The sequence below is a fragment of the Atractosteus spatula genome, chromosome 9 (genome assembly GCF_055471065.1).
Source record: "Atractosteus spatula isolate fAtrSpa1 chromosome 9, fAtrSpa1.hap1, whole genome shotgun sequence".
Classification (NCBI taxonomy): domain Eukaryota; kingdom Metazoa; phylum Chordata; class Actinopteri; order Semionotiformes; family Lepisosteidae; genus Atractosteus; species Atractosteus spatula.
In genome coordinates this window covers 50,486,796-50,499,490 of record NC_142714.1, presented here as the reverse complement: position 1 = coordinate 50,499,490, position 12,695 = coordinate 50,486,796, and the positions used below count along the sequence as shown (strand labels likewise).

At 47.0% G+C, this 12,695-nt stretch overlaps 1 protein-coding gene across 12 annotated transcripts in view; it reads left to right on the top strand.

Moving 5' to 3' along the window:
• The window catches only part of map7d3 (MAP7 domain containing 3), a 39,206-nt gene that overhangs the window by 10,579 nt on the left and 15,932 nt on the right, over positions 1 to 12,695 (top strand). For 3 of the 12 annotated variants that reach the window (XM_088925835.1, XM_088925834.1, XM_088925833.1), the window contains exons 2-10: positions 2,088 to 2,192; positions 2,836 to 2,916; positions 3,444 to 3,607; positions 6,179 to 6,293; positions 7,202 to 7,273; positions 8,527 to 8,631; positions 9,434 to 9,529; positions 10,430 to 10,525; positions 12,250 to 12,375. In XM_088925835.1, coding sequence (XP_088781961.1) covers positions 2,088 to 2,192; positions 2,836 to 2,916; positions 3,444 to 3,607; positions 6,179 to 6,293; positions 7,202 to 7,273; positions 8,527 to 8,631; positions 9,434 to 9,529; positions 10,430 to 10,525; positions 12,250 to 12,375 — 960 coding nt within the window. The remainder of the gene's footprint in view (positions 1 to 2,087; positions 2,193 to 2,835; positions 2,917 to 3,443; positions 3,608 to 6,178; positions 6,294 to 7,201; positions 7,274 to 8,526; positions 8,632 to 9,433; positions 9,530 to 10,429; positions 10,526 to 12,249; positions 12,376 to 12,695) is intronic. The other 9 variants (XM_088925839.1, XM_088925837.1, XM_088925836.1 and 6 more) reach the window with 6 other exon arrangements.

Sequence of the window (12,695 nt, the reverse complement as noted above, 5' to 3'; positions counted from 1 at the left end):
TGCATCATCCAGGTGGGGCTGCGCACTGGTGGTGGTGGAGGGGAGTCCCCATTACCTTTGAAGAGCTTTGAGTGGAGTGTCCAGAAAAGCGCTAAATAAGTGTAATGATGATGATGATGATGATGATCCCAGCCTATAGATGACGCAGCCGGTGTTGACATTAGTCTCCCTTCTCCCAGGCTGGCCTGCTGTGCACACAAAGCTGTCAGGGTGCAGCTCCCTGGCAAAAGTTTAAAGGAAAATCAATAAGCGTTTTCACTTGTAATCAAAATGTCATTTCATTCATTTACTCAGCTTCTGGGTGACCTAACAGATCTCTTCCCTGCAGAGGCTCCCATAGATTTGACACCACGCTGTCTGTAGGAGGACGAGCTGTTGTCTGTTGTTTTGCTGTTCCATTTTTGTAATCCGATGCAATCTTTGATTTTGGTCATAAAGAGAATATTTGTTGTCTTATGACACGCCCTCCAGGAGCTGAGCATTGAGGAATGGCAGAGCAGCGAGCTAACAGCGGGCTGTCCTCGGTGTTCACAGCAGGAATGTAAAACTAGACTGGGGATTCCTGGGCCCTTCTTTAAACAATCTTTAAACAATCTCGCACAGACCAGGAAGATTTATAAACAATTGCGGTGTGTAGCTTCCTGAAGTTACAGGCCTCGCTATGTTTCTGTGCTTTCCTTTAGTTCCTATTTTTTTCTTCCTTTTTTTTTTTTGGTTAGAAAATTTATATTTTTATTTTATACCCAAACCCTCAGTCTAATTAACTCGGCTGTCCTGCCTCAGCCCCCTTCCCAGCAGTCCCTCTTAGCCATACCCTGCCACAGCCATCTGCAAGTCCCACAGCACCCACAGCAGGGTGCAGAACGCGTACAAACGAGAGGAGACCATTCTGCCAATCTAGCCCATGTGGCAGTGAGTAGCTAATTGATCCAAGGACCTTGTTCCTTAAAAGAAGCCAGTAGGTGGCCTCACTTTCACAAGGCCAGCTACCTGAGCGGGCGTTCGGTTCATTCACCCCCTCTTCTCGGGAATCCTGGCCACAGCCTGCGAATGATGTGCCACTTCACCTCATTTTATAGTTCTCCTGATTTCCTGTGTAGATCAGCAGGACTGCGGAAACGCACACAGTACAGTAAATTTTCAGACGGCAGCCTTGAATTTGCACTGTGAAGCTGCAGATGTTTGTCTTTTCGCTCCGGGGGGTGTTTTGCCTCCTTGCCTGTGTTTGTGTCAGCTGTCTGAAGAGCTGAGCTGTCCAGTAGGTCAGGGGACGGGCAGGTGGGGTTCTGCTTCATCACGGCAGGAAGTGGAGGCAGAGCAGGGTGTTGTTCCCGATCGGTTATCTGACCAAGATGGCAGGGTCTCTGGAGGCAGCGCAGAGCTCCTGGAGAAGTGTGCAGCTCAGCACTTTCACCGGGAGACCTGATCACATGAGGCAGGGCCGCGTGGCTGAGCCGCTCAGCATCCAGAAACGCATGCACGCTTTGGGGGGCGGGGGGGGGGGTGTTACTAGGACACAAGCAGTTTCTGTAGTGGTTTGTTTTCTCCCTTTCTGCATCCTTCCTCCCTCGCTCTCTGCCTGCCTGCGGTCCTGGTCGATTGTAATTGTTGTTTTTAAACGGCCTGTTAAACATGACCCAGGGGGTTGTGGAGGTTTCCATCTGTGATCTTGTCTGGCAGTCTTTGCCTACGTAATCCAGTTATTTAAAGCACAGAGCAAATGAGCACCTGAGTTTATCCGTTTTTTTTAAATCTTTATTCTTTCAGTTTCGGGTATGAGCCCAACGCGGGCACCTCTGTCGGCAGAGAGTCACCAGTGCTGTCTCTCTCCCTGTCGGTCTTTTCTTGAGTGTGGGAGTCGGCTAGCCTGCTCAGGGCCCAGGCTGCAGTGGCTGAGGTCCAGCTGCAAAGCGGGTTTATTGTGCTGCTTATTAAACCTTCAACACTTTTCAAATGGCTTTTTCCCCCCCCCCCCCAATCCCACAAAATAGAAACACACCTGCCTGCTCGCTCATTGCCAGGCCCTGCAGCCTGTGCTCGATGGCGGCCAGCTCATTGCCCTGCTCTCTCTCCTGCTCTGTTGGCAGCTGCCGCGGCCCAGGCCCAAGCAGAGGAGCGGCGCAGTCTGACCAGCAGCAGTCCGGGCCTGGCAGCAACTTCAGGGGGTGGCACAAAGACAGGCGCCAAGCCAGGTAACTCTTAACTGTCCGCTTTGCCAGGACGCAGATGTTAACCAAGAATGCAAACCATGTGTCCGTTAGTTCTATGTTGAGAGGATTGGGGAAGCAGCTTGGAGGTATTAAGGCTGAGGACTGGGTTCAGGCTGTTTGTGCTCAGGTTTTCCTCACCAGACTGCCCCCTAGTGCTGAGTGCTGTGGGCCGGCCTCCTTGTGCATCCATTCACTTGCCTCTAGATGAATTGTGTGTTTGAGTTGTTGCAACTCTTGATGATGCCTAGCAGACTGATGCTTCCTGTTGAATATAAGCAGTCACTCGAGATGGAGCCACGTGAAGTGGGCTGAATTTAAAAACTGCCAGTGGGAGGTGGGGAATGTGCCTGTTTGCTTTCAATGGAGCATTATTGTTAAGATCCTTTCGAGAATCGGATATGTAATAGAGTTTTTAGTGGCAGATGTGCCCACACAGCTTACAGTGAGAGTATTGGCCTGTCGGATTCCCAGATAACCACTCTCCATCACAGTGCATCCCATATAGAGGAGAAGGCATAAGCTGTACCGGGAAAAGGAAAAAAAATCATTTTCAGACATCACCCGTGGGCAAACAGACCGTGGCTCCTAAGAGAGTGAAAGTGACAGTAGCATTTGTGTGTTGCAGTACTTGATGGAGCAACACTAAGGATAGATGACAAGCTGAGAGTGGCAAAGGAGAGGAGAGAGGAACAGGAGAAGCAGCAAGGTAAGTACTGTATTTTTCCTGTACCGTATTTCAGAGACTAGGTGTTCTGGACATTAGATTGCACAGATCTCAAATCTGTCTTTTATGACTCTTCAGTATCATTTCAGATGCTTTTATTGATTATATGTCTTTTTTTAGAATTATTTTTATCTACTCGATGGTTTAATTGGCCAAGGCATTAGCACATGATCAAAAACATCTAAATGTCCCTGTGTGACGCCGGCTGTAGTTCTTTCCGCTTTTATACTAGAGGTATTTTATTTTCTGTATGAAGCGTGCGCAGATCCCAGTTCTTTACGCAAGTAACGAGTGTCTGAGGGCCTTAACCCCCAGTGTAAATGGAGTTAGCACTCTGCTTGGGGCAGTGGTATGAGGAAGTGGCGGACTGTCCTAGAGGATAAGTTTTTAGTGCTAAGCAGACCATTGCTCTCGGACAAGTGATTTTGCCCGTTCTGGGGAGCGGAGCCCCGGTCTGGTCTCTCCGTCTCCCTGAGCTTCCGTTCCCCCCCCCCTCCTTGTGCGCCCAGCCGCCAGGGAGTCCCAGATCCTGGAGCGGGAGAGGAAGGCCCGGCTGCAGTACGCGCGGCAGATGGAGGAGCGCCAGAAGAAGCTGGAGGAGCAGCGCCGGAAGGAGGAGCAGCGCAGGGCGGCCGTGGAGGAGAAGAGGAAGCAGAGGCAGGAGGAGGAGAAGGTAGGGGAGGCTGTGCGCTCTAGTATAGCTGCCCGTACCCCACAGAGAAGACCGGGTACTCTCAACATATTGCACTGATCCAGCCGATACTTTATGTACTTACTGGACCCCACCGCAGCAGTACAGTAACTAAGAATCCGCTGGGACGAAGACATGGGATAAGATCAGGCTTGACAGCCCTTGTAGCAGAGTGAATGGAAAAAGCAGTGTCCCTTGCTATGGGAGCCCATGACTTTGAGAAGGATTACAAGTTTTGTAGAGTTTTTTAGATGGCCTGTGGGTGTCTGATATTCTGTGTGACATCTGCCAGGTGTGTTCAAACAGCAATCCTGCTGAAAAATGCTGTTCACTGCACAGCACCCCAGTGGGCGCACACAGCGCTGTTATTTTGAATGCCTGTCCACCATAAACACAGATTCATTTGTCCTTGGCTGAAAAATTCAGATTTGGAGTTAGTCATCCCAGCAGCCAGTCAGCCAGCAGAATGTATTTAAATCATTTCCTCTGTGTGCAATTGGAATGGAATCCAAGCCTGTGTGCCATCAAAGTGGGAGTTTGCTGGGACTCTAGTGCAGCAGGTCTGCAGGCCCTGCTTCTCAGGGTCATGAGCGAGACAGATTCCCCAGGTGTCGATTGGATTCCGAGGTGCTTGCATACATCCATGGGTCTTCAGTAGACTGGCTTGAAAAGGCACTTGGATCTGTAAAATACTCCTGTTATCATCTTGTAACAACTGGCGAAAGGAAGCCAGTTTCTCAATCTGCTCAATCCCAGTTGACCCCAAGGAGTCCAGATCTCCTTGAACTCGATATGCAACGTTTTATCAGCAGTCCATCCATAGTTTCAGCTGTTTTTTTACTGCATATTCTGCTGATAAGAAAGATGTGGTGCATTTCTCGGAGTGTGCATGAAAACGGGAATGAATTAATCAGAATGACATTGTTCCCCTGACCTTCCAAAGATACACATGATGCTTTCTGTTTGCTGCTTTCATACATCTTGCAAGCAGTAGAATTACGTCTGGTGCAGCGGATCGCTCCACACCCTGCCATTGTTCCAGTGCAAGCTGTGCTGTGTCATTAGGTGCACACCCTCAGACTGTCTAGGATGTTTGCACATCAGCAGGATCTGTGAAGAGCTGTTCTGAACTCAACCTGTTAGTCAGAGCATTTGAGTTGAGTGAATCCACTGGGGCTTGTCCCACTTTTTTAGGGTGAAGAGATACTTTTCGCCAAAATGTGCACACCTTTATTATTTGTACATTTGTTGGCTGGAACTGAAAAACAAAAAACTGACTTCACCTTACTAATTTTTTTGTTCCACAAGATTACGTACTGGGATGCTGCATTCTCTTTATAAAGTAAGAGGCTTAATTGTATCAAATATTTTCTCCATCATTGAGTCGCAAATCTTATGATCAAGTGGGTGTAGCAGTGACCATAATTTCAAGTATTTCCTTTCTCTCAGACTCTGCACGGAAGTGTAGCCAATAATCAGTTCTATGAAGAGTCATTTTTAGTTTTAGAAATAGTTTTTGTCGGCGTGCAATATCCATGTTCTGAACTGCAGAGCAAGAACGGCAATTACATTTTTATACATCTGTCAGAGGGCACTGGTGCAAATACTTCTGCTGTGGTCTTGGTGAAGTGATCTTTTTTTCTGGCCCGTGAACGTTGCTGTTTGACTTTTAAATATCCAGTAACCGTAGACGAGAAAACATTTTCCACAACACAGCTAGCACTGGGGGAGGGACTGATTATTAAGCATATATGAAGCTGAAAAGCCACTTCCTACTGGTATCTTGACAGAGGAATTTCTTTTATTTTCTAAGCTGAGAATTGCCAGTGCCTTTGTTCTATCCACCCTGTGGGTTTGAAGCTCGGAGCACCTCGACAGCGCAGTAGGCAGACGCCGCCGTCTAGGCACTGGTCTTTTAACGCATCACAGGCAGCACCGCTCCGCACCGGAGGGTCAGTGCTGACCAGAGGACAGGGGGCTCTGGGTGGCTGAAAACGTCTCCTGCCCAGCCCTCGACACCGCTGCCTAAGGAATCCCTCGAACCCGGGATCATAGACCCTCGGCCTTGTGCTCTGGCGAGCGCCCTTCCTGGCTGAGTCACTCTGGAGACACTGCGGGGGCTTTTCAGATTCATTCTCCTACACTGTAGCTTTCTTGTCACCTGCAGCGCTAGTTGTTGATATGAGTGACGTCTGAGCATAGATTAGGGACTGTGAAAACCTAATCCGTTATACTTTGTTTTTTGATCATTTTAAAGCTCGCTCGTTTATTTAACTGTTTCTTCCAACGCAGCTTGCATTTGTGCCTACTGACACAGCCCTGCTGGTGTGCTGTGCCTTGCTCAAATCGGCAGCAGTAGTGCTCCACCTTCGATCCCACGACTTCCCGGTTACAAGCCCAGAGCCCTGAGCACTGCTCCACAACTCCACACTGCTGCCTGAAATTAAAACGGATTGCAGAATTCAGCTGGGTCTCAAGAAACAGTAGTAGGGATAATGTTTCTCGTGCCCGTGTCTGACGGCGCTTGTGTGCCTGGCCGTGCCGTTGCTGCAGGAGCACTACGAGGCCGTGATGCGGCGCACGCTGGAGCGCAGCCAGAGGCTGGAGCAGAGGCAGAAGAGGTGGTCCTGGGGAGGAGGCCCGACCGCAGAATCGGAGAACAAGGCCGGTAAGGAAGCTTTTCAATATGCGAGAGTGGACCGATTTTTGCATTTAGATGGGGTTCCAGCTCTTGAAGATATGAATTGAATGAGGGCTTTTGTTTTTTCCGAATATGTGCTTAACAAGGATAATTGGCCCTGCAGGCAAACTGTCCTGGTTTCTGCACTCGTTGCGGGTCTTGTGGTTGATATGGAGTTCAGGCAGTGCTTGTGCTGCTGAAGAGGAGTGGTTTCAGATAGCCCTGGTAGTGCCCGCTGGCCGCTCACTGCTGAATCTTAACGCCTGAATCACTGGTGTCCTGTCCTGCTGCAGTACTGTATGTGTTTGCGGGCTGCGAAGTGTCTGTCAAGAGAAAGAGTCTCCTATATGGGGCATAAAATCAATTTTTAACTTCCTCATCTTGTGTTTCATTTGCTCTGTTATTTTGGATTTGAAATAGTCGAAGCCACTCCAGGTTTTATGTCGTTCAGCTAAGTAACTGAAGCCATGCAGGGAATGTAATATCACCTGCTTGTGCCATAGGGGCGTTGTCTAGCACAGCATCACCCACAGTTAAAATGTCAGCTAGAGGACAAGAGAAAGCTAGCTATCCGGAAGTGTGTTTGAGACTGGGATCAGGAGGCATTTCTCTGCACATAGGCTTGTGGGAGTGAGAAACGGGCTCCTCAGGCATGCTGATACTTAGGCTTTCAAGAAGGAGCTGGCTGAAATCCTTGGACACATTAGCTGCTCGCTCCCGAACGAGATGGATGGTCTCTGGATTCACTTCTTCCTGTTTGTAACCAATTTTATGTTTTTATGTTCATGTAATTATGTTGTCGTGAAACCCATTTCCAGAAGGGAATTATGTTTCTACTTAATCACTTATTCAGAATTGTAGCTTTCTTTCCTCTTTCTAATTTCTGTCTTGTGTAGGTGATCCTGAGACAGCCCCAGCTGTAGACTTAGTACCTTCTTCTCCAGCAGATCCTCAGAGGGCGGAAGAAGGTGGTGCTGATTAGTTCATGTGAAGCACGGATGGCTGGAGGCCTCTGCCTCACACTAACTCACTAATCACTTGCAAACTGTTGTGTGCTTGGATGTGCCTTACTTTCACCCAGCATGGCGGTCATTTTGAACGAGAAAACATCCAGAGTAGGGGTTTCCATTTGGCCCTGCTTACTGTATTTTTGAAGGGGTTTTAATGCAAAACAGAAAGCGACTACACATAGGAGTGTGCTGTATGGGTATGCATGTTTTAAAACACGTTTTAATTGTGACAACCTTTTTATTTCTTTTTGACAAATGAAAGCCGTTGACAGGTTTAATGCCTCTAATTTTTTGTTTATTTTTATCTCACTAATCTCCACATGCTTCTTCAATCTCAAGCCTGTTGTTGAAATGTTATTTGGCTGCTTTGGCAAACAGTGGTTTTTTCTTTACCAGCTAATGCATTTGGTTGCTATTAACAAAAGTAAAGCATGGCCATAATTTAACTGGTGGGGGGGAAAATAAATATGTACTTGAGATGTCTACACCTGCATCGTCTTCCAAGTAAATGACTCTTAAATTATTGATAGGAACAGAAAGGTAGAATTAATGTTAGTTTCAATGGAAAAACCTCTGAATGACAGTTGCAGTCTTTTAAGAATTGCTCCAAGTTGAAAGCTGTTACTTTTATTATAAATAGTAAGCATTAGCATGGCATTTTTTGGCAATGTGTAAGTGTAACACAGCTTCTCTCATGTCTGGAGCTGTTTAAACATGAGAGGCCGTACTGGTGTGTGTTGCAGTGGAGCTGAGGTAATTTTTATTTTTCTTGGAGCAAAAGAAAAACATAAGATAAAGAACAATTCACAATGCGATTGAACGGCTTCACTTTTTTTCTTTTTACCAACCACACAACAGAAACAAAACAAACACACACCCAGGCCAATTGGTAAGACCAGCCCACCACCCCACCTAATCGTTGGTCACCCCACAGAACTCAGGTTGGCTAAAGTTATTGCACTGCTCTTCCCATATTCCTGTCTGCATTACAGACGTCTGGCGAAGAGCAGTAGTGAAGTTCATGTGGGATTCTGGGTAATACTGCCCTACCCTACCTCAGGGTAATACTGGCGCATCGTGACGAGATGGCTGTTAACGAGCCGCAGGGCCTCAGGACATGCTCTCTGTGTGGAATAGCAGAGACCTCTTGCTCCTCTGCTCCCTGCCTTTTAACAGGCCCTTACAGCCCTTTCTCTCTCTCTCGCCTCCAGCTGACAAACGCTCTACATCCACAACGAACCTGAAACAGGCCGATTGTGTAATCAGCAAACGCCTTTCTTCATCCTCCGCCACCCTCATGAATTCACCCGAGAAAAGTAAGTAAACTCCGGGAATCGGGGCAGCTCTGCACTGTGTCAGCCCCCCTCCCAGACCATTTCATTCCACTGTCCTTTAACCCCTTACCCTTGTTAACGTCTAGGGGTGTGCAGAGCTTTAGGCTCCGGCGCCCTCTGGCGAGGGGGCAGCCTTCCGGCCGAGAGGCGCTCTGGACAGATGGGTGAACGCAGCCCCTGGGCTGATAGCCAGCCTGCGTGCCACGCGAGCCACATGCAAGCGCTGAATCCTTCCCCCCTGCGCGTCGTTATCAGCAACAATCACAAGCCCATTCATTAAAATGAGCGTTACTAATGAATAATAACTTTCTGCTCTTTTTGTTTTGGGGAAAACCCAGCTCTAAAATATTTAATCAGCACAGAAATGGCTCTTATTTAAAGGTGGATTTCCCTTCTGAAGTACAATACTCTCTTGGTTTTGGGATTTGTTTTGTGTTGTGTAATAGTTATTTTGAACAGGTGAACTGATGATCACGCCTTTTAATTTTTCTCCTTCCCTCTTTTTTGCCTTTGGACTTTCTGCACCTTTTTTCCTTTGCCAGGGATAAAAGCCTATCGTCAAACTTTTTTCTCCTGTTGTGAATCAGGTTTCTTCATTGAGGACAACCTAGTTTACATTTTAAAATAACAATTCTATGGTCTCTTTCTTTGTTTTGAAATCGAGAGTAATAAAGGATGCAAATTTGCAAGTATTTTTCTAAATATTATTGCTCTTTTTAAGATCCATTTTGTTCCTTGGCCGTCCCTTCGCTGTTTCAGGATGTAATTATGTTCTGTTCCCCAGGTGCTAAAAGGAGGAGCTCCTCTCTTAATCGATTGCCTAATAAGGCCCCCCAACCTGCTAAGGAACCCCAAAAGCAGTCCGTGGAGCAGCAGACAGGTGCAGGAAACCCTTCGTGCAGAGTGTGTTGTCTCAGTGGTACAGGGCTGGCATGAAGATGCTCAGAGTCTCCCCTCTGCTTTCCCCAGCAGATTGCATCCTGAGCTCTTCAGCTCTCCGATTTCTAGAACAGTGCACATCTTAACCTCGCTTCCCCAAACCAGTGCTTGTGACAGTCGTGTGGTTGTCTTGGTGTGCCTACATTTGTGTATTCTTATTTTTTGTGAACCTGGCACCCAAGCAATTTCGTGTCAGCCCTGTATATTCTGAGGCCAATATATAACACCCCTATGTACCCCTATTACAAGTGCTCTTTTTGTGCCTCTTTAATTAGTAGTTTCCAGGTACTCAGTTTCCCTTTCTGTTTCTTGTCGTGTCTAGGTTAGTTATATAGTTGAAACTCATCTGTCAGTAGCCGGAGTCATCACAATTTTTCTTCTGCTTGTGTACTGGGCTGTATTTTAGTGGAATGAGGTACAGTACAGAAGTATTATGATTAGTCAGCCAAATTACTAAATTTCTGTCCGATTCGGACTCTACACAGAATCTCTCTCTTCCTTCAGAATTTGTGAACTGGGAGTTGAAAAAAGCCGAGAATGGATGACTAGAATATCATTATATTAGTTGTCCCAGCTTGTGTACACACACACTCCCAGTTCTAGGACTGTCACGCTTCATGTTTGTTTGCAAAATATTTTGGACAACAAAAAACAGCCTCCAAGACAAATTGAGAACTTTGATTGAAAAGTTTGTGCTGTCTGTCGGATCTCTCGGGCTTAGGGAGGTAGGTCACCTCATGTTGAAACGAGCAGCCCGTGATTCTGTCGGGTGATTGCAGTGGTGCAGTATCCTACCCCTAATGAGACATGTCTGTAATGCGTTGCCGTTGATTGTTTGTAGGCTCTGCTGCGAAGAAGAGGAGCTCCTCTCTCACTAGAGTGGGGAATAGATCGCAGGCGTCCCCCAGGCTAGAGAAAGGGACAAAGGAGGAGCAAGGTGGCTAGATATTCTTCAATCACGCTTGCTAGGCTGAGCCACACTAGTGGCAAATAACACCTGCACTGGTTGCTTACCTGTTGCCCCCGAGACTGAATCCAGGAATAACTGGCTTATGTGCTAAAAGCATTAAGGCTCTGCAGAAGTGCTGAGGCTAACAGCACGTGCGGCATTTAACCCACAGTGATATTAACTGGCTTGAGACTCCTGTGTGCGTCTGGCTTTGCTTGTCTTGAACGAAACCTGACTGATCTTTCCCATTCTCCCATCTGTGGGCCATCTTCATTACTCACAACATCTGTTTTTTTTTATTTTCTGGATTCACCCTGTTTCTTCGCAGTTTTTTTCTGCCCTTCTAACACAAGCATATTCGAAGAAGAGTGCGCAAATGTTGTTTTTTTTGTCACTTTTTAACAGCTTCTACTATAGAAGGTCCTTGCTTCCTGCTCAGACCAAAGTCTTGTCGCCTGACTTATTTTTCTTTCTCAGCTGTTTGGCTCTTGTGGAATGCCTTTGGAAAATGAGATTTGATACTTCCTTGGTAACTGGATTGCGCAGCCTAAGAGTCACAAAACAATGTAAAAGACTGCTTAATGCGTGTCTCCTGTATTTTGATTTTCTCTTTTAAAGGGGGATGCTTTTCCTTCAATGGGTGTGACACGTTTTCAAGTTATTCTTGTATAAATCCTCCGGTGTTTGAATATGCTGAAAATTGAATTGAGGCTTGTAGTATCTTCTAAAGGAAAGCATCTGGTCTCGCATTGTTACTTTATTTCTTATACTCATTTCATTCAGCTCTGCAATCCTATTCCAACCCATTACAGTGTTTAACTAACTGTATCTAACTGAATCTTTTTAGAAATGGGTAAGGTTACAGATGTGAGCTGTTTCTACTTTTGTGGTCTGAAACATAAAAACACATTTGCCTCATCAGGTGTGCGTAACATTGTTATTCCAGTGTTTCTGCTAAGGGAGCATCTATATACTGTATCCCTTCGGTTCAGCACAGAGAAAAAGGATAGCAGTTGAGAGCAGGGTTTGTTTTATTTGTATTTTCCTTTTCACTTCCCCCGTTGTAACCGAAGTTACAATATTTTTTTGTGAGTCTGGAGTCCCGCAAAGTCCAACGAGCTTTTGGTTTTCATTGCAGGTTTTACTCACAAGCTGGGGGCAGGCTGCCCAAAAGTAGGCTTTTCTGATGTAAAAATGAAACATGCTGATTACAGCAAAAGCAAAATCCTCGATCAAGATTTGCGATGCAATGATCAGCTCAAATATCAGATGTGGGCGTTGGTTTGGCCTTAATAGATTAACAAAGTCTGTGTGAGATCTCCTACAGTCACCTAAGATGACTTGTATCTTAGTTGTGAAACTCACTGACTCAAAACCTGCAATAAAAATGAGCGAGACTTTGCTGTCCCTCTGTTGGGAGCGTTTACCCTGCTTTTGTTTTCTCATTTCGTCTCGCACCTCATTTCTTTTGCGTTTTTTGTGCTTTTGAGTTACTCCCCATTTGTTTATTGGAATGGCTCACTAATGCACCGTCGCCTAACAAGCTCTCGACGATGAAACCGCCCAGATTTGACTTTTTACGTTGATGCCCTTCTTGTTTGGTTTTTTCCATTTCTCCTGCTTGTTGAATTCACCTGGACTCCTCTGTTTTTCACCCCCCTTGTTTGTTTGTCTGTGTGTCTGTCTGTGTGTCTCGGGCTGCTTCGGTGTAGCACGCCGTACCCTGGCCGGCCCCCTGGACAGCGGGGTCATCAGCCGCCTGCTCACGCCCACGCAAGCCTCCTTAGCTAGGAGCAAGAGCACCGCTGCCTTGTCAGCTGACGGAGCAGACCCGCCAGGTAACGGGGCCACGCGCAGAGAGCACAGCCGGCGGGGACCCCCGGCAGCGCTTGTGTCGTTGTGTGTGGTGACGGCGTGGCGTTGCGTCTGCTGTGGCAGCAGCACACACACATACATACACACACACACACACACACACACGCAGCCGCCCTGCCTCGGCCTCTTGGTTTTGCATTGTCAGGGTATCTTCATTTGCTGGGTGGCAGCTCGTGCTTTGCAAAGGGAAGCTGGTCAGGATTTTTCTTCCTGATGGTACTCGGGGGTTCCTGATGCTGAGGGGTTTCGTCTCGCGAAGTGTCGCCACTTTCGTTTGCTGGAA